Here is a 20,890-nt window from a genome sequence, read left to right on the forward strand (position 1 = left end):
CCTTCATTTACTACCAACTATTCCAGGAAATGAACATATAATACTTCTCTTTGACAGATTAGGAAACTGAAGCCTAGTGAAAGTAAGTGACTATCTAAGGTCATGTTTTATTCTTGGCTTTGCCATTTACCAAATACTGTTCATTCGACTATACTTAATACGGAGTTCAAACCCATTGCATGGTGGGCTTCAGAGTTCAGTCTGAACCCAGAGAAGATGGGTGGGTCACTGAGTGGATCTCAGAAGCAGCCTGTCAAATGTCTTGAAGTCCATTTCCATTAAATATGCAAGTATTGTATGTCCTCTTTGTGCAAGATTGTGCTAGGAAAAGCTGAGAGAGATACCAGAGAGCATGATTAAGGTGTGTTTCTTTCTCTCAGTAAAGTTCACTTTTAGCATGACTTACGGACAAAGAAGGCTTCTGAATCCTGACCTAACGGGAAGACTCAGTGAGAACTGTTACTAGATCCAGAACGGCACTCCCCTTCCTCTTGCTTTCTGTGAGGGGGTGACATAAAAGCGTCACAGTTTTCAGTAGTCCTTTGGAGTTCAGACAGGTGGATTAAAAGCTATTAGTAAATTTTAATGACTTATGTGAACGAACCCTCTAAATTATTAAACAAATAGCAAGGGAGATGGGTTCCTTCCTTAAAATGAGGAATAGAACCATGTATAAGAAGGAACACCATCTTAGTTTGACCCTCTTTGGGGCAGGGTGGTAAAGGATTCTATTTTGATTGCCTTTGTCACCACTCTAATAGCTCAGCTTAGGCATTGCCCAGGTGTGCACATGTAGCTCTTTATGTGGTTATTATAGCTGATGAAGGTGGTGATATGCAGAGGAAATTAAAAAATGAAATCATAAAATAGAATTATCTGGTGCATATTGAATAACTGTCAATTTTGAATGTAGCAAATGTGTTTTCACCTTTAACCCAGAACTGTGAGATCAAAATTGCCACCTACCTTCCTCAAAGTGTTGGTTCATTAATCAAATAGAAGAGTCTGTCTCTCTTTACATGGAAAGAGTCTGGATTGACAGGTTACTTATGTTAAGTCCAGACCTAACTTGCGCATTTCTGCAATGTAAGATGATTTCATTGAAGAGTTTAATTATAATGGTTACAAACTCTCACTTCCAAATTAGCAAAAATGCTAGTTTTTTTTCCAGGTACCTTCATCAGAATATTCCTGAGGATCTCTGAGGTCAAGTATGTTCACTGAGATATTTCTGAGAACCTCTGAGGTTGCTATGCCTGTTTACTGCTAGCTTGCTGTCACCTGCTAGGAGTAAACAGAATCGGATACATAACAGAAGGTGATACCTGCAATCTCTGGCCTTCAGACATTCTGGGAGTGGGCTTCAGGTGCCTGATGGCTCTCCATGTCACTGCTGAGGAGACAGGGGAGAGGTGCCTACCAGCTCCACTGGCTGAGAGCCTCACTCCCTGCTTTCAGTGCAGATCTCCCTACCTCAATATCACACCTGGTCAGGGCACAACAGAGCCAAGCGTTCTGCATACATTCAGCTTCATGTACAATATCTTGCCAAAGCCTTTCTGTAATGCCTGGGTAAAGAAAGCCTGTGTTATCTGTGAAATCCTGTGCTCAGAGCCATCCAGTCTCTTCGGTGGTCCTACCCCTGGCAACAGTCTACAGTTTAGACTTTACCCCTCATTTTGGTGAGTTTTCTCTTTAAAGATCCCTTATTATCTGACCTAGGTTGGGCTCCTTACTAATCCATTAGGATTGTTTTAATTACCCTGATTCCCACATAAGGGATGGGGTTAATTCCAATCCCTTTAGTTCAAGGAAAATCCTTTGCCCTTCAGAAATTCTTGAATACAAGTTAATATCTGAGGGGGAGATGCAGTATCCAATTGCTTTCAGTAGACAGCAGTATCCAGTGCTCTCCCAGCAGTGTTTGAGACCTCAATGTAAGTAGGTATGTCTGGAGGGAGTAACACCCAATTCCTCAGCTAAGGACATCCAAGAGCCGGGCCCTCAAAAGTCCCATTACATAAAGTAAATACAACACTCAAAAGTCCGTTATATAAAGTAAATACAACACAACCTGAGAACATCAGCTCAGAGTGGAGTGAAGAGCTGGTTTTTTTGAGGCTTTCTCTCTAATCCAAAGGCGGGGAACAGCACACTCTGGTCTTCGTGCTACCACGAAGGAAGACCTAATAAAGGACTCGATTTTTTTTAAAGATTGATCTCCCTCTATTCGATAACCCATGTGTGAAATTTCAATTATACAAAACTAGAGGGAAAAGTATGTGTTTAGAACATGGTGTAGGGAAACACTGTGAGCAAAGCTGCTGATTGGGTCTGATACTGTAAAATGGGTGTGACAGAACCTCCTCGGAGCATGTGACCTCCAGGGTGATAAGGATACAATGTGCCTCTCACCCTGCGCCCCTCCTACTTGGAAAGCTTTCGGTGGCTGGCTGCCAAGCAGAGCGCAGGGTCCTCTGGGACCTGGCCTGTGTGCTTCCTCAGCGTGGTTTCTCGTCCGCCTTCTGTCTGTGCTCCAGCAGCACTGCCCTGTTTGCTCTCCCCTGCACACATGACACCGTGTCTCACACCCCAGTCCCTGTGCTTATGCTTCTCACCTTTGTAGAACACCTCAATGATTTTCTGGTTGCGTACTATAACAAACCCCACAGGCCAGCTTTTCACGTAGTTTGTTACCAGCACTTGGCCAACAGTTGTTTTTTTATCAGTGGGTGGAGCAGCTTTTCTTGCCCTCAAAAAACAGTCAACCACTCAATTTTCATTGGGTATATGTATTCGGCAAACATTGGGTACCTGCTGTTTGTTGGCACTGGTGTTGGGAAGATGAATAACACACCCTCTATGGCCCTAGGGAGTTCCCATTCTGGTAGGGGGAACCTGACTCAGGCAGCAACAAAACCTTCTGGTAAGTGTTTTGCTGAAGAGTGGGGAGGTTCAGAGGGCTGTGGAAACCCAAAGACGTTTCTCTAACTTGAACATCATAGAACACTTCAGAAGAAACCACATGTCACCTGGTCTTATGGGAGGAGTTGGCATTGGCTAGGCAGAAAAGAGAAGAAAAGTGGGTTTTGGAGATATAGTACTGTGGTCACCCCTTTGATTTTTCACTAGAAGGTACAAAAAGCTGTTTAAAATACTATCTGTTCATATTCAGTTCTAGAACTTGTATTTTTTAAAGTGTTTGTCAACATTGCAACAAAGTACCCAGTTGAATGTATCCTATTGTTTCAATGGTTATGAGATGACTTGAAGTGCTCTTGAGAAATTTGAAGTTCATTTGTGAACATGAATTCTAACTGGAGAAAAAAATAGGTGATGATAGTGAGTTGGATCATTGTTGCAGTTCCCTATTTAAACCTTACTATTTATCTTTTCTTCTGTCTTCATCTGGGAAAAAAAACCCGGAAAAGTATTAAATGCATATGCTTGAATTTTTGACTATTTTTTAAATTACCTTGTTAGTTTCACCTAAAACTGTAATTTAAACCAGTTTAGAATTAATTTTTACTTCTGGGCATCTTTTTATATAGTGGAAGGAAATAAGTTGAACACTTATGGGGGAAATGTAAAGTTGATGTTATGCCTTGTTTTTGATATGGCTCAGTTTTTACATGACTATTAAATGCTGCCCTTTAAATCTAGTAGAAATGTTAAATATGGGGATGTTACTTTTTATTAGAAACAACAGTAAGGAGAAGCAAGTAGCTTTTAACAGATTTCATATTCTAGACTAGTTATGAAATGTGTTTTTGGTCTGGACAGTAAAACATTTATTGTCCAATAAGAAGATGATCTCTTTTTAAGGTTATGAGAAGACAGATGATGTTTCAGAGAAGACCTCACTGGCTGACCAGGAGGAAGTAAGGACTATTTTCATCAACCAGCCCCAGCTGACAAAATTCTGCAATAACCATGTCAGGTAAGAACTACCAAAGAATGCCTTGAGACCAGCCAGCAGAGCAGAGACGGTTAGGTCAGAATGAAAATGCTTGCAAAGAGCTTTCAGTGCAGTCAGTTAATATTTGAGAGCTCCCTGTGGGCAGTGTGAATACGCTGTTTCTCCATCTTCTATCCCATAGAGAAATATTCATAAGAATCTGGAAATAGCAAGGAGCAGAAAGAATAAGCACCCCTCCTCTGCCAATTCTACGTAGATATTGAATAATGGAAGCTGCTTATGTGTAAATGCCTCTGTCCTAAACCTGTTAATAGCGCGATGCATTACTGGTTTTGGTTAACAAGTTTTAACATTTTAGAAGAGGTCTTTGCAATTCTGCACCAATAATTCCTTCCGGTTATATAGTCTTTAAGTATTAGTTTTTGATAGTTGTGAAGTTTACTATAGTGTGGACGAATGGAGGGCTGTGCGAATTACTTCACTGCATTGTTGTGTTTTCATTCTAACAATAATGTAAAAAGTATCTGTGTAAGCACTGGCCATTTAAGCGGCCTCTGGGACCACATAAACACCTTTGATGCTAGCAAAGTGTTTCTCCAGTGGCAGAGTTACTAGATTTGAGAAGTGCCCACTTAATATGTACAACTTCAAATTCTAGAGGAACATTTCTCAATTTGGGTAATGTGGCTTGTGTCTGCTTTAATCTCCTTTCTATTTGATAAACAAGAGGAAGATCTGGGTGTTTCTAAGACCTAAGTGGTGATATCTTACTGATGTGGGCATATCTGGTGTGGTTAGTGTGGATTTCTAGCCAAGTTCCTGGAGTGGCAGTGAAGAAAATTCAAGCAGAACCCCAGAAATCTCCCTGAAATTATCCAGGAAAGGCATCTCTGTTTACAGTGTCTGGTCAAATTGCTCAAATTGCTGATTTTGGGGGTTTTTTTGCAAGATTTTATTTTCCAGTCACACATTGTACTCTGTCTTATGGAGGGCTGGAGCCCTTTAACTCCAAAGTTGCTCTTCTTTGTAAGCTACTTCTAGTAATGTTAAGCAGGATAATTGGCCAAAGAGGACAAAAGATTATGCAAAAAAAAAATCTGTGGTATTCATTCTTTACTATTTATTTAACCTTTTCACTCTTTTTCATTTAGGTTAATGACCCTTTGCAATATTCTCCCAATTTGAAACAGCCGGCAAATGTTCCTTATCTAACTTTCTGTATGGGTAGTGGCAGAACTTTGTAAGTGTGGGTGCTAATTATGGAGAAGTTTTATGCTACTTTTCATTTTTGTTTTCTAGCACTGCAAAATACAACATAATCACATTCCTTCCAAGATTTCTCTACTCTCAGTTCAGAAGAGCTGCTAATTCATTTTTTCTCTTTATTGCACTGCTTCAGGTAAAGTCACATCATAAAACCTTGTCAAATGTTCAGGTACTAATAAATGTTAAGCCCGTGAGCAATCACCTGAGGTTTATGTAAATGCCGAGAGATAAGCTGTTTTTGGTGGACATTTCTGGCTCCTGCTGCAAGCAGTGTTGGAATCCACTACCTTTTCCAGCCTTCTGATTCATTTTTATCAGCTTATTTTGGATGTTCTATAAATTTGATGTGGCAAGGACTGTTCATTTTGGGTGGTAAAGGGGATGGGACGTTTTCTTAAAATGTTAATTTTCGTAGTAAAAGTGTCAACTCTGAACCTTAGAATGCAAGAATTTAAATCTTGTGCTTCTCTTTATGTTTAAATTAGTTGTAGTCAGAAAAAGTTTTAGTTTATTAAAAAGTAGCATATTGAACATATGCTTAATTTGAAAAAATATTTTCATTTAACTTGAAAATAAAAAATGTTTAAAACACCACAAAACACAAGGAAAAAAATTTAAAACTCTCATTATTCTACCATCAGAGACAATTTCTCTTAAATTGTGGGTATATATCCTTCTGGTTGTTTTTTTTTTTTTTTTTCCTCCCAAGCATTGTTTATTGATTTAGTTTACAAAAAGGGAATCATAGAATACCTATTGTTTTGTTACCTGCTGTATTCCTATAACAATGTGTGGATATATACCCAGTTATTCACTGCACTTCTAAAATATTTTAATAGTTATATTTTAGTGAATAGATATACTGTAACTTATGTAACCAATCTTCCAATGGAGGTGGTAGTCCTATATACAACTGCTTACCATGAAACTAATTAACATGCTTTTCCAGTACTTATCAGATACGAACACATTACCTCACTCAGCATTAGTCAGCCAAGATAGTAAAATCAGTGAGGCATATTTTAGAAGGCACTTAGACTGTTTTCTTTAATCTATTATAAATTTTCTAGTTCTCACTGGATTTCTCTTACTTTTTTTTTTCCAAATAGCAAATACCTGATGTGTCACCAACAGGTCGTTATACAACACTGGTTCCTCTCTTATTTATTTTAGCTGTGGCAGCTATCAAAGAGATAATAGAAGATATTGTAAGTATTCTGTTTTTTTCATAAATATATGTGACTTTGTTATTTATATATGTTTTAAATATTAGTTTTTTCTTAAATTATTTAATTTTTGGCGTGGGCTGTTTAAAATATCCATTCAACTTCAAAATGTCTAGAATATGTTTCTACCCCTGAAGTTAATTTTTGTTTTCTGTAATATTGCTGAATGTTTGTTACAGTGTTCTATTGCATTTATAGTTTAGCAAATAAAAGAAATTAATTTACTGTAATAATTGGCTTGAGGAGAAAAGTGCATTTGAACATTATTTTCAATTAAATGAAAATACCTCCAAATTAAGTGATTTTTTTTGGTATTTTCTATTTTTTAATTTAAATAATTTTAATTTCACTTCATTAAATGCCTTTGATTCCTTCTCACCTTATTTAATAGTTCTAAGTTTCTTTTTCCTTTATCTCATCTTTTTAAAAGAAAGTAATTGTAACCAGATTTGCTATTTTTATTCTGTGGTAATAAGAGAAAGGGGAAGTCTCTTTCTCCTTTATAAAACTAACTCTACCAAATAAATTCAGGCCTTTTTTCTGTTTTATCTATTTTAACTGTCTTACTTGAGGAAACCAATGTTTTGTTTTGTTTTTGTTTTTTCCTATTCTTTTAAACTACTTCATATATATATATAGAGAGAGAGAGAGAGAGAAAGACTTTTAAGTTCAGGGGTACATGTGCAGGCTTGTTACATAGGTAAACGTGTGTCATGGGGTTTTATTGTACAGAATATTTCATCACCCAGGCATTAAACCAAGTATCTATTAGTTACTTTTAGTTATTTTTCCTGATCCTCTCCCTTCTCCCACCCTCCACCCTCCAATGGGCCTCAGTGTGTGGTGTTCCCGTCTGTGTCCATGTGTTCTCATCATTTACTCCCATTTACAAGTGAGAACACATGGTGTTTGGTTTTCTGTTCCTGTGTTAGTTTGCTAAGGATAATGGCCTCCATCCAGCTCCATTCATGTCCCTGCAAAGGACAAGATCTCGTTCTTTTTTATGGCTGCATAGTATTCCGTGGTGTACATGTACCACATTTTCTTTATCCAGTCTATCATTGATGGGCATTTAGGTTGATTTCATGTCTTTGCTATTGTTAATAGGGCTGAAATGAACATACACATGCATGTGTCTTTATAATAGAATGATTTATATTCCTTTGGGTATATACCCAATAATGGGATTGCTGGGTCAAATGATATTTGTCTTTAGGTCTTTGAGGAATCACACCGTCTTCCACAATGGTCAAAACTAATTTACACTCCCACCAACAGTGTATAAATGTTCCTTTTTCTCTACAACCTCGCCAGCATCTGTTATTTTTTGACTTTTTAATAAATGCCATTCTGACTGGTATAAGATGGCATCTCATTGTGGTTTTGGTTTGCATTCCTCTAATACTCGGTGATGCTGAGCTTTTTTTCAAAGTTTGCTGGCCTCATGTGTGTCTTCCTTTGAGAAGTGTCCATTCATGTCCTTTGCCCACCTTTTTTTTTTTTTTTTTTTTTTGAGGCAGAGTTTCGCTCTTATCGCCCAGGCTGGGGTGCAATGGTGTGATCTCGGCTCACTGCAACCTCCGCCTCCCAGGTTCAAGCGATTCTCCTGCCTTAGCCTCCTGAGTAGCTGCGATTACAGGCATGCACCACCATGCCCGGCTAATTTTGTATTATTAGTACTGACAGGGTTTCTTCATGTTGGTCAGGCTGTTCTCGAACTCCCGACCTCAGGCAATCCACCTGCCACATCCTCCCAAAGTGCTGGGATTACAGGCGTGAGCCACTGCACCCAGCCCTTTTCCCACTTTTTAATTGGGTTGTTTTCTTCTTATAAATTTAAGTACCTTGTAGATGCCGGATATTAGACCTTTGTCAGATGCATAGTTTGCAAGTGTTTTCCCCTATTCTGTAAGTTGTCTGTTTACTCTGTTGTTTTTTTTCTTTTTTGCTGTGCAAAAGCTCTTTAATTAGATCCTATTTGTCAATTTTTGGTTTTGTTGCAATCGCTTCTGGCATCTTTGTCATGAAATATTTGCCCATGCCTATGTCCTGAATGGTAGTGCCTAGGTTTTCTTCCAGAGTTTTTGTAGTTTGGGGTTTTATATTTAAGTCTTTTTTTCTGTTTGTTTTTTTGTTTTTGAGATGGGTTATCACTCTGTTGCCCAGGCTGGAGTGCAGTGGCGCAACCTCGGCTCACTGCAACCTCTGCCTCCCAGGTCCAAGCGATTCTCCCACCTCAGCCTCCTGAGTAGCTGGGATTACAGGCTCCCACCACCGTTCCTGGCTAATTTTTTTTTTTTTTTTTTTTTTAGTAGAGGCAGGGTTTTGCCACGTTGGCCAGGCTGGTCTTGAACTTCTGACCTCAGGTGATCCACCCACCTTGGCCTCCCAAACTGCTGGGATTACAGACGTGAGCCACCATGCCCAGCCCTCATTTAAGTCTTTAATCCATCTTGAGATGAGTTTTGTGTGTGATGTAGTTTCAGTCTTCTACATATGGCTAACCAGTTATTCCAGCATCATTTATCGAATAGGGACTCCTTTCTCCATTGCTTGTTTTTGTCAGCTTTGTCAAAGATCAGATGGTTGTAGGTGTGCAGTCTTATTTCTGGGTTGTCTATTCTGTTCCATTGGTCTATGTGTGTTCTTGTACTAGAATCATGCTGTTTTGGTTACTGTAGCCCTGTAGTATAGTTTGAAGTTGTGTAGCATAACTGATACCTCCAGCTTTGTTCTTTTTGCTTAGAATTGCCTTGGCTATTTGGGCTTTTTTTTTGGTTCCATATGAATTTTTAAATAGTTAAATTTTAAACTATTCATTGACATTCTGTAAAGAATGGTAGTTTAATGGGAATAGCATTGAATCTGTAAATTGCTTTGAGCTATATGGCTATTTTTACAATATTTATTCTTCTATCCGGGAGCATGGAATGTTTTCCATCTGTTTTGTCATCTCTGATTTCATTGCGCAGTGGTTTGTAGTTTTCCTTGTAGAGATCTTTCACCTCCCTAGTTAGCTGTATTCCTAGGTATTTTATTCTATAATAGTTGTTTGCCAGTTTGAGAGGACAATCTGTTAAGCCTTAGGAAAGTAAGATGGTAAAGCAAGGAAATGGTGAGAAATTTAGAATGCTCCAATTTAAAGTTATACAAACATTAACACTTTTTCAATAGAGGATCAAATTGGGATCTCATTAAGATGGCATTTGCCATATTAGGAATGGGTCAATTGAACACTTAGATCATCAGTTTCAAAATCATCCAAGTATTTAAGAGTAGAAACAGATGTTGTGCATGTGTATAAAACAGCATAGTCCTCTTGATTGGAAACGACATACTTGATGGAGACACTAGCTGAGAAGTGTAAGAGACTCCTACCTGTATTGCTCCACACAGACTTGCCACCTTTAAATCATGGTAGGACTTGACAGTCCACAGGGATTGGTCTTTACTACACTTTTGTCACTTTCTTTGCCTTATGGACTTCCCTTTTCTTTGTTTAGCCTAATTATCATTGAGTACCTTTAATTTACTAGGCATCATGCTAGTGTTTTGCAAATGTTTTTCTCATTTAATTTTTTCAATAACATTGGAAGTTGGATGTTAACCCAATTTTAAAGGTAAGGAAGCTGAGGCTTAGAGAGGTCATGTAACTTGTCTAAGAAAGTGATAGAATCAGAATTCCATCCTATCCAGTGCTCTTGGCTCTGCATGATTGTGAAGAGTCACCAACATTTATTGTGCTTCTAGGTTGTACTTACTCTATGTCCTTTACATTTACTAAATCATATAACAACCCTTGAAGATATTATTGATCTTATCCCTATTTTACAGATAAGAGGAGGCAGGAGGGGTACGGTAACTTGTCCAAGGTCAGAAGTGGGGCTGTCAGAATTCAAACAAGGCATTTTGGCTCCAGACTCCTGCCTTATAATCACTACTCAAAACTGCCTCCCTGTCTGTTTTGTTTTGTTTTGTTTTGTTCCCTGGCAAAGCTATAATCTCTCTAGCTATGGTTTCTAGTACTCTATCTTTGAAAGTACATGGCAAATAAAATTATATCCAAGAAGGTTTTTTTTAGCAGAACTCTTTTTGGCATAATATAATAATCAGGTACTATTAGAAAGCTGCTAATCATGCAGTCCTAAAGAATGTAATAATAGTACTGTGAGATAATAGTATCATATGAAGTAGTTTTCCAGTGAAATCACTGTTAAGAAACTGACTAGAAATTGTAAGAGTAGTTTAGCACGAAGTTTATGTGAAACTGTAAAGTGATAGAAAGTTTGAAAGAATACTCTCTAAAATGGGGGAGAAATCAAAACAATTTAGATAGTTGGACAAAGAGCTGTCTTTGTCAATAGTGAGAATAATTAATACATCTTTTCATTCATCCATTCAGCAAGAACATTTGAAGAACTCTTGAGCTGCCAGGCATTCATTAGGATATGTATGAGGATGTGTTAAACTTTTGCTGTGCTGGTAATCATGTCTCTTATGTCAGTGGCTTAATATATAAGTTTATTTTTCACTTACTCAAAGACACATGATGGTGGGCATCAGGGATTCAGCCTGAATCAAGATTCTGCTTTGTGGAATATTGGTGGTTATTGTAGCAAGGGTGGGGAGAGGGGATGGAATCTCAGTTATTCTATGTTTTGGCCCAGAAATGGAGCACGCATCTCTTTATAGCTCAATATTAGAACTAGTGGCATGGCAAAGAGAAGGTGTTATCTCAGGGTCCATGGAAGTGGAGAGCTGGATATTGGTGAAGACTGGTCATGGCTGCCACTAATACATCAGTGAATAAAGCAGAGATTACAATCTAGTAAACTTTCCTATATTCTATTAGATAATGTTTTTAAATCTCTCTCTCTCTCTATATATATATATATATATAGATTTAAAATTTAAAATATATATGTGTATATATAGGTAGATAGATAGATTAAAATATAGTAAGAATTGTCTGCAGGTAAGATACTGAAGACTTATCCACCCCTAGTGCATTTTAACTCTTGCTGCTTTAGATAACTTAACATAATATGATTTTCTGTTTTTATGTGTTAATAACAAATAACACACATGCTTGAAAATACTCTAAAATTGATGGAGAAGTCTTTTCTAAAAAGCTGTATTATGCTAAATGCTAGTTCCTATGATAAAGATCAAATTTGTTAAATTGATATTTACCACTAAAAATGTTCCCTCTTTGCTATAAACTTGTTAATTTAAATACTAGGAGACTCCATTATTATAAAACAGTTATTCAAAGTCTACAATGTGTAGGAACCAAATGCTGAGACAATGTTAGTGAGTAAAACTAGCCATGATGGAGCTTGTATCCAATAGAAGAGATAGACATTAATCAAGTAATCACACTTGTTAGAATTGCTTGAACCCTGGAGGCAGAGGTTGCAATGAGTCGAGATCCCAGCACTGCACTCCAGCCTGGGCAACAGAGTGAGACTCCGTTTCAAAAAAACAAAACAAAACCAAAAACAGAAAAAATTTCACACTAGGCTATTAATGAGAATTAAATGATGGACATGAAGTCCTTAGAATAGTGCCTGGTATATAGTAAGTGATGAATAAATGTTAACTGTATTAGCATCTAGAGATCCTTTTGGCTAAACAGTGGAAAATGGATTGCAAGGAAAACAGAGCATTTGTGCAGACAAGAATATTCCAGTTGTTAGTGTAAAAAAATTGAAGATATATTAGACTCAGCAGGTATGGTAGACATGGTGAAAAGTAAGAAAATGAATTTAGTGGCCAGGCGCAGTGGCTCACGCCTGTAATCCCAGCACTTTGGGAGGCCAAGGCGGGCGGATCACGAGGTCAGGCGATGGAGACCATCCTGGCTAACACGGTGAAACCCCGTCTCTACTAAAAATACAAAAAATTAGCCGGGCGTGGTGGTGGGCGCCTGTAGTCCCAGCTACTCGGGAGGCTGAGGCAGGAGAATGGCGTGAACCCAGGAGGCGGAGCTTGCAGTGAGCTGAGATCAGGCCACTGCACTCCAGCCTGGGTGACAGAGCAAGACTCCATCTCAAAAAATAAATAAATAAATAAATTTAGTACATTTTTAAGAGTAAAACTGACAAGACTTACCACTATCTAACATGCTACATACCCTATTCTATCCACAACCACTGAAATGTAAGCTCCATGCAAGGAAGGGGTTTTGTCACTTGTTACTGTAATCTTGGCAGCAGTAACAGGGCCTGGCACATAGTCAGTGTTTAGTAAATATTTATTGAGTGAAAGAATGGCTTGGATAGGAATGAGAGGGAGACAAAGGTATAAGAATGAAGTTCCTGGTTTGGGTAAATGGATGGCATGTGTTTCCATGTCTGAGACAATAACCAGGTCTTGGAGATTAAGGTCACTGGTTGCCTTGTGGGCAGTTTGAGATGCCTTTGAGATTGCCAGAAAGATATTAAAGAGGCAACCAGATATAATCGTGGAGCTCAGATGAGAGTTTTCACTGTATATATTTATGTACTGGTTATAATTGAAACTGCAGGTATAAAAGAGTTGTAAGAAGAGAATGTGGAGTTAGAAGTGAGGAGGGCCAGGGAGTAAGCCTTGAGCAATACCATCGCTGAATAGCAAGTAGGCAGAGGAGACAAGGGGTCAAGGTGCAGATGGCAAACCTGGCAATGATGTGATAAGAAATACCTAGGGGGGGAAGAGTCTCCAGAAGGAGGGAGTGGTCAGCATTGCATACTCTGTATCCTGAAGTTCATAACACTGTTTATACAATACAGTTTATTGGTGTGCTGTCAATCTAATACGATATTAAATAATTCATTAGCCCTCAGTGATAGTAAATGAATTCAGATTATGACACAGTTGAGGTATTTGAACTCAGAGAATAGCTTAATTTTTTATGAACTATTAGTTTTAGAAGGAATAATCTCATCAAGACACAAAAGTTAGATGTTTTCTTTTTGTAAGCGTGGGATTAAAATCTGCCTATTGAGGTAGATTCTTAGTATATTCAACACACTTGTTTCATGACAAGTAACCTAATTCTGTGATGGGAAGATAGAGGAAAGAGATGCTCTTGTACAAGAATTCGCTGTAGATGGAAAGTGATGTTTAAGATCGCCTTGGGTTTCACTAAGATTAAATTTCCTCTTTGAAGTGGAATGTTTCATTAATTAGCTTTTATTTGTCTCCTTTAGTTGGAAATCTAACCACTGTCGTATTTTGGAAACATCTGTGCCTCCTTTGAATATCTTGGATTGTTATTTTTGATGAAAATTTATTTTGAATCACTTTCTAATTTTCTTATCTCTACTAACAAGCAAAAAGAATATTTTCAAAGTTCTATAACTACAAAATCTCTACTGATGCTACAAATTTAACAGAACTTTAAACATTTAAGAATCTTTGGCAAACTGTGCTTGCTTTTGGAAGCAATAATATGCCTATTGAAAGTCTACATTAATACACTTTTATTAGTGAGTATTTTATACTGAAAAGGAGTTCTAGTTGTGTTCCTGCATGTCTGTGTGGGAAGAATCATTCTCAACAATTCTTTCGCAGAGGCATTTTGAATGTTTTGTTTGCATTTTGTGCAGTTCAGTAGCTGATTGTTTCCACGAACTGAGTGTATGCTGCCAGCTCTTATCTATTCCTCTTGGGTGTTGCCATATCCTGGAGGAGTGCTAATCCACATCTCTAGATTTTTCTCTTGCAGCGTTTTCATATGTGCACTGTGATTCTGAAGACTATATTTTTTTCTCAAATGGAAAACTTAGGAACTCATTTGTTTTACATTTGTTCTAACCCATATTATAGTCAGGTTTGCACAACTAAATTCAACTTCAGGCTTTGTATGATAGGATCTTTGAACGAACAAAGTTAGTTACACTCAGTGCTCTTCTGCAGTGTTAATGGAGTCTGATGAGTTATACTCGATGCTGTAAGTTTAGATGGAAGCCATGGAAAACCTCTAGGTGAACCGGAGAGAAAATAACTTCCCCGGCCACTCAGATTCTCACCTTTCCTCTGACCTTCTGTTTCTTCTTACCCACTGTTATAAAACCTTGGCTTATGCAACTCTTCAAACCTACCTAGATTTAGACTAACTCACTTGCTTATTGTGTAATTTTGTAGGTGATCTTGGGAGGAAAGAAGATATGATAAGATTATGTAATTCAACGGCTTTCGGTTGCAAGTGGTGGGGGGGGAATGCTGGGGAGCAGTGAACAGGAGAGACTGTATGCCAGTGGTAGACGTCGTTGGTTCAAGTCATTGGCAGACATCAGCACATCATTAAATTATAGAGGATGTGCTCAGCTTAATTTGGTAATGAATTTCATAAGAAGCTGAAAAGATTTCAATACTATTATTAAACAGTAGTTATTATAGATAATTCTCTCAGGTAATCTCCTTTTTAAAGTGAGTTATTAAAGCAAAATACTAAATCAACCTTTCATACTTTTCTAGTACGTTAAAATTTTAATCCTACCTATGTGCTGAGGTAAGGTCCTCGTGAGGACCACAGACTTACGCTCTCAGAAGAGGAGCACCCTATGGAGATACTGGGAATTGTTCTTTCAGTTTTAAAATTCCTAGGCGTGCTCTAATTCTTCCCATCACCACTCCCCCATCAATGTATACTTTAACATTGACATGAATGAGAAATTATAAAAACCTTGAGAAACATAAGCTAAATCTTTTTTGGTATGAGTGCTCTCTTGTTTTAGTAATCTCATTCACATTTTCACAGTTGTTCTTTTTGCTTTTAAACTTTAGAAACGACATAAAGCTGATAATGCAGTGAACAAGAAACAAACGCAAGGTAGGAATTTTACATGCTTTTTTCTCATGTTTGTCAAACCTACTTGTAGTATATACAAACACTTGAATTACATATAATTCAATTGCAAATAGTGTGCATCTCAAGTTTTTGTTTCGGGGTAGATTGATTTTTGCTTTGTGGCATTTGTTAGGATGACACTTAAACTCACTTTAAAGTGATTTATAGTGATAATACTTTTGAAAGCCAACATTTTAAATATATTTAAGTGCTTCATAGCAATAGTCTCTCAAATACAGTCCATAAAGTCTGAAGTTGTTTTGACAGTGTTAAGTATTAGAAATTTATTTTGTTTGTAACCTACAGATGTTATTCTAGAAAAGATGTATAGAAAATAATCACATGTGATGTCACTTGAGTGAAAAGCATTTTGGAAACACTCTGAGTTATACATGCAGATGACAGACACTCCAGAAATAAAACAAATACAACCAGGCCTGCTTCTGTACAGTGCATGGCATTTTGGCACAGCTCTTTTTGGATGGGGCTCATTTTGATACAGCCAAAAGCAAAATGATCTTCAATACAAGCAAATTGGCCATCATGCTGTAAGATTTTTTTTTTTTTAATGCCCAGGAATGTGAGAAACAGACATCTTAGCTCATCTCTGAATGAGTTTGCCCCATCTGAGAATCTCATCTCTGAAATTCTCTGATGTGGTGAGGATCAGTGATGTCTGCCAACATTATCTGGTATTTAGGAAGATTATTTTTATACTGCCGATATCTCTATGGAGTCCCGTCAAAATTCCCTGCTTCTTTTTCACCACCTCCCACAATAGGCATTATATGCCGATTTTTAATACATTTAAGGATGATATATTTACTAATTAATAAATTTGCAAAATATTTACTGAGATTATTTTATTATGGAACATATAAGAAAGTATAAGACGGGAATTTCAACTTACAACTTATGAAGAGCTTATAACATTTGTTGAAATAGGTACATGTAAAAACATGTAAAAGTGCAAAGAGATGATCTGTGTGGAAGATGAAGGATTTGGACTACATGATCTCAGTTATCTTTGGATTTTTGTGGCAAATCATGGTTTCTATGTCAAGTGCTATTAAAATTGGTAAGGAGAGAAAATTGTGGTGTATCTTGAGCTAGACCTTGAATTTTAGGAGGACATTGGATGAACAGAGAGGAATGGAGAAGATATTTTTATGTGTGGGTTGAGTGGGAAAGGAGGAAGAGGGGTTTTTCAGGAAAATAGGAAGACTGTAGGACTCCTTTGCTGAACCATTATTAGACTGCCAGGCACAGAAAGGAGATTCACATCAGAGGGAAACAAAATCATGATTTAAAATGTAGGCTGAGGTTGAATTGTATAGGGTCTTGTAGGCTAAGCCAAGGAGATTCCAACGTTTCTTGTGGATATTGAGTCGCTGTTGAAGGTTTATGAGCCAAAACGAGACAGGCCGAACATGTGGGTTAAAGATGGAAGGCAGAATGAACTGGAGTAAGGGACTGTTAGAAGCCTGGGACAGAGCTACTCCAGGAGTTTAGTTGTGAAGGGACAAACACAGGAATTGAAAGGGAAAAAATCCAGACGTTTCAAGCCTGGTATTTTTGGCAATATGCAGTTTTTGCATTTGTTGCCGTATTGCTCAGAATATTCACTAACAGCTTTTGAAACAGAAGTACATAAATGCTTTTCCAACCCATAATGTATCTTGTAGCAGAGGGCTCCTATGTTCAGTGACTGGCAGTTATTGATTTTCAAGCCTTGGCTCAAGAAGTTGATATAGTACAGTTGAGGTGTGGTCACCATAGCTATGATGATTTGGGGCTACCATATGGGTGCTCCACCCTTCTGGGTACGTACTTATCTCCAAAAAAAATTCCTTTGTCTACCATTCAGATAAAATTTTATTTCTTGACTATCCATCTTGGTTCATGAATCCCCTTCATAGATTAACAGGATTGGCCCTATGGCTAAATATGAGAACAGGCAAGTGAGAGGAAAAGCTTCTATAATAAATATATATAAAACTCAATTCAAAAATGAAATATTAGGACTTAGCTATAAAAGCCATTTCAGTCAACAGAATACACTCCATATCTGTAGGTATCTCATCCTAAGATTCAACCAATTGAAGATCAAAAATAGAAAAAAAAAAAAAAAATACGAGTCCAGGTGGGGTGGCTCATGCCTGTAATCCCAGCACTTTGGGAGGCTGAGGCGGGTGGATCGCCAGAGGTAAGGAGTTCGAGCCCAGCCTGGCCAACATGGCAAAACCCCATCTCTACTAAAAATACAAAAATTAGTTGGGCGTGGTGGCAGGCGCCTGTAATCCCAGCTATTCAGGAGGCTGAGGTAGGAGAATTGCTTGAACCCAGGAGGCGGAGGTTGCAGTGAGCCGAGACCACGCCACTGCACTCCAGCCTGGGTGACAGAGAGAAACTCTATCTTAAAAAAAAGAAAAAAAAGAAAAACAATGCAACAATAAAAAAAAATACAAATTTAAAAATATAGTATAACAACTATTTACATAGCTATTTACATATTTACTATTTACATTGTATTAGGTCTTATAAGTCATCTAGAGGTGATTTAAAGTATATGAAAGGATATGCATAGGTTATATGCAAATACTGCACCAGTTTATTTAAGGGACTTGAGCATCCATGGATTTTTGTATCCATGGGAGGTCCTGGAACTAATCCCTCATGGATATTGAGGGAGGACTGTACTTTCTTTCAGATCTTTTAAGTCCCATATCCAAGAAATTATGGCTTTTATGTTGGTAGTTGAATTTGTTTCCTAAGAGAATAGTATATTTTTGTTTTCTCCTTTGCTGCCCTTGAGTATTGGTCTTCTTGGTTTGGCAGTTGATAGGAGATAACAAAAATGTTCGAGTAGGATACTGTTTGCTGTCAGATAATTCAGATTGCTTAACATGAAAGCCATCTGTTATTAGACCAGAATGAAATTCAGTTTGCTTTTCTGAATTGAGGCAGAAGTGGGTGTATAGGAGTGGGGAGGGAGGAGTATTTTTGACAGGTAATTAATTTTTGATGGACATCTGAAGCATCCAGCTCATTTTCATTTTGTCAGTGTTTATCAAGTCCACATAATGTGTAAGAGACATTTTTTTCCTCAGTCAAATGTTAACCCTTTTGTATTCACAGAGAAATGAATATTTTCTCTCCCTGTATGAGGCATCAGAGGGTAACACTCATTCCTTAGCAACTTCAGAAAGATAAACTTGTCTTTTTATTTCCAACATTTTCAACCATTTAACTGAAAACTGGTGCTTATTGGATGCCTTATTTTCACTGATAAGTTAACTCAATCAGGGATGGAATTATGGAGCTGAGACCTAACTCAGAACCTCACGGTTGTCAACACCACTTTTGGAAACAAGCCTTGCCCCAGAGATATATAAGGTGGTTTGGTTGATGATTCAGTGACCTGATGAATATAAAATTGTGTATTGTTTTCCAAGAACCTAGCTGCAGAGGGAAGACAGTAGGTTGACGCTCAGAAGTCCAGGGATGTGAGTCTTGATGAGTTTTATTGTCCACTCCACCCAGAGCATCGTGGCTGCTTCTCTTTGCTCCAGTATTTTTGTTGTGTGATGGTTTGTGCATACTAGATAGGAACACTACAGAGGGAAGGTCCAACTCTTACTCAGCTTTGTGTTCCCAATAGCTCCCAGACCAGGGTCCTGTCTTAGCAGGTGCTCTCTATGTGCATGTTAAATGAACGAGTAAATGAACCACTCTCTGGATAAATACTTGAGTATACATAATAAAGGAAGAAGAAAGACTGGAAATGAAAAAAAGCCTTCTTGAAAATTCATTATCTGGAGTGCGAATAAGATGAAAAGCAGTATTTTCATAACACTGTGTCCCAGACTTTCACAGTCACTGATAAAATCCAAATATGGCAGAAGTTCTTGCCACTTTTTTATCTTCTCTGTCAAAGTCATTATATTATCATTTAACCCTTGCTTCACCTTCTGTGAACACAATACTTTGTCTACTGATCCCTTCCATTACTCAAAGCACTGCCCTGTTCAGAATGCCCTCATTTTCCTTGTATCTAACCTTACTTTCATTTCCTCTCATCTCTTCCCTCGATATTTGAACTCAGATTTTGGCACAGCCTCCTCCATGTGTCTACACGCACAAGAGGCCATCTCTCATTGTTTTCTCTGAGATGAGTTGTTCTGCCAAATATATCTCTGCAGAAATTTATAAATTACAAATTTATAATTGTTATTCTAATATGTTCATCGAAGCCAATCCCCATATGAATTTATTGTGGTGATTGAGCTAGTTTTTATTTTAACTGGTAAAAATATGCTGTCATTTTTTATGAAATGCCATGATGTCTAGCTTGTCAATATTTCAAGTGGAATGACAGCTTCATCTAAAATCACAACATGGAGGCCTAGGAAAGGATGGAGTTCAGGTGCAAACTAAGGTATTTGGGAAAATTTGTAAATGCTTCCTAATGAGTAAATTCGATTTTTAAAACCCCAGGTGTATTCCCTGGAGGATGGTCTGTATACATTCTGCATGTGAGAATGTGTGGGAGATAGAGCTGCAATCCTTGGCAGCCCATTGATCAATTTGTTTGATGCTATAGTTAAATGAAGGCTGAATTGTTTAATATTGTACCTTATTTTATTATGATACTAAGCATTAGAATAAGTCATAAAGCAGTTTTCTGATTATTTAGAAACGGTCACATGAAATTCTTTTAAACTAGACACATAGCTAAAAATAATAAATCGACTCATATTCACCTATATCTTCCTTCCCCAGAGCTACATCGATCAGCCTTTTCTGAATGGAGTTGAGTGAGTGACAGCTGATAGCCACTAACAAGACTACTTCCCTGCAGGGCACATAGTTGCTTATCTCCCACTGGAAACCATTTCACCTTTAAAGTCCTTTGTGAAAAAGGTGTTGAGTTGATGTGGACTGAATGTGTTTCAGGTTGTTAAGCATGAAATAACCTACTAAGAAGGCGGAGTTCATCTGGTTCAATTCATTTTGGTGCTGTTCAAAGAGATGTATTATGCTAAGGGACTTAAAATAGCAACACCTTTCTTGCCTGCTGAAAAAGAGAGTGTTGCTCCCTTTTTGTCTCTCTGGAGGTACCCCCACATCTGCTCTCTTCAGTAGACTTGAACATATACTCTGCCACATGTATGTTGGCTTTCCTATAAATGGTTTCTAGAAAGTAGTGTTTCAGTGATCCTAGGGACTTAAAATTAAGTATATTTATGGCCTAAGGAATTTCAGACATCTATAAGATTTTTAATATTTTCAGATTATCACAAAGATCTGAGTATTATGCAAATACTAAGATCTAACCATTGAACTGGTTGGATGTCTTCCGCAGTAGCTCTGGATGGAGAGGAGATATTTGTGGGGCAAGACAGCTCCAGGTTGTCTTTCACTTTTTGTTTTGCACACAAAGGAGCAAAACCCATTGAGGAAATTTGGGGAGACGGTTAAAGTGAGAGGACTGATTTTATGGTTGGCTTTATGACTTTGCTCTGTGCTTTATTCGTGTATGTGCATACTCCACTCACATTGTCTTTTATTTTTAAATTTAAACCAAGTAGTCTGCTTTCATGGGAATTTTTCTCTCTCCTGTTTTTGCCAAACCCAAATAAG

The 20,890-nt window shown here is 37.7% G+C and overlaps 1 protein-coding gene across 4 annotated transcripts in view; it reads left to right on the top strand.

Moving 5' to 3' along the window:
• ATP8A1 (ATPase phospholipid transporting 8A1) overlaps positions 1-20,890 on the top strand; it is a 251,337-nt gene that overhangs the window by 27,889 nt on the left and 202,558 nt on the right. For 3 of the 4 annotated variants that reach the window (XM_030801459.1, XM_003258635.2, XM_003258634.2), the window contains exons 2-5: positions 3,826-3,940; positions 5,219-5,318; positions 6,295-6,393; positions 15,184-15,229. In XM_030801459.1, coding sequence (XP_030657319.1) covers positions 3,826-3,940; positions 5,219-5,318; positions 6,295-6,393; positions 15,184-15,229 — 360 coding nt within the window. Of the gene's footprint in view, positions 1-3,822; positions 3,941-5,218; positions 5,319-6,294; positions 6,394-15,183; positions 15,230-20,890 lie in introns of those variants that run through there. The other variant, XM_030801460.1, reaches the window with a different exon arrangement.

The sequence above is a fragment of the Nomascus leucogenys genome, chromosome 20 (assembly GCF_006542625.1).
Source record: "Nomascus leucogenys isolate Asia chromosome 20, Asia_NLE_v1, whole genome shotgun sequence".
Taxonomy (NCBI): Eukaryota; Metazoa; Chordata; class Mammalia; order Primates; family Hylobatidae; genus Nomascus; species Nomascus leucogenys.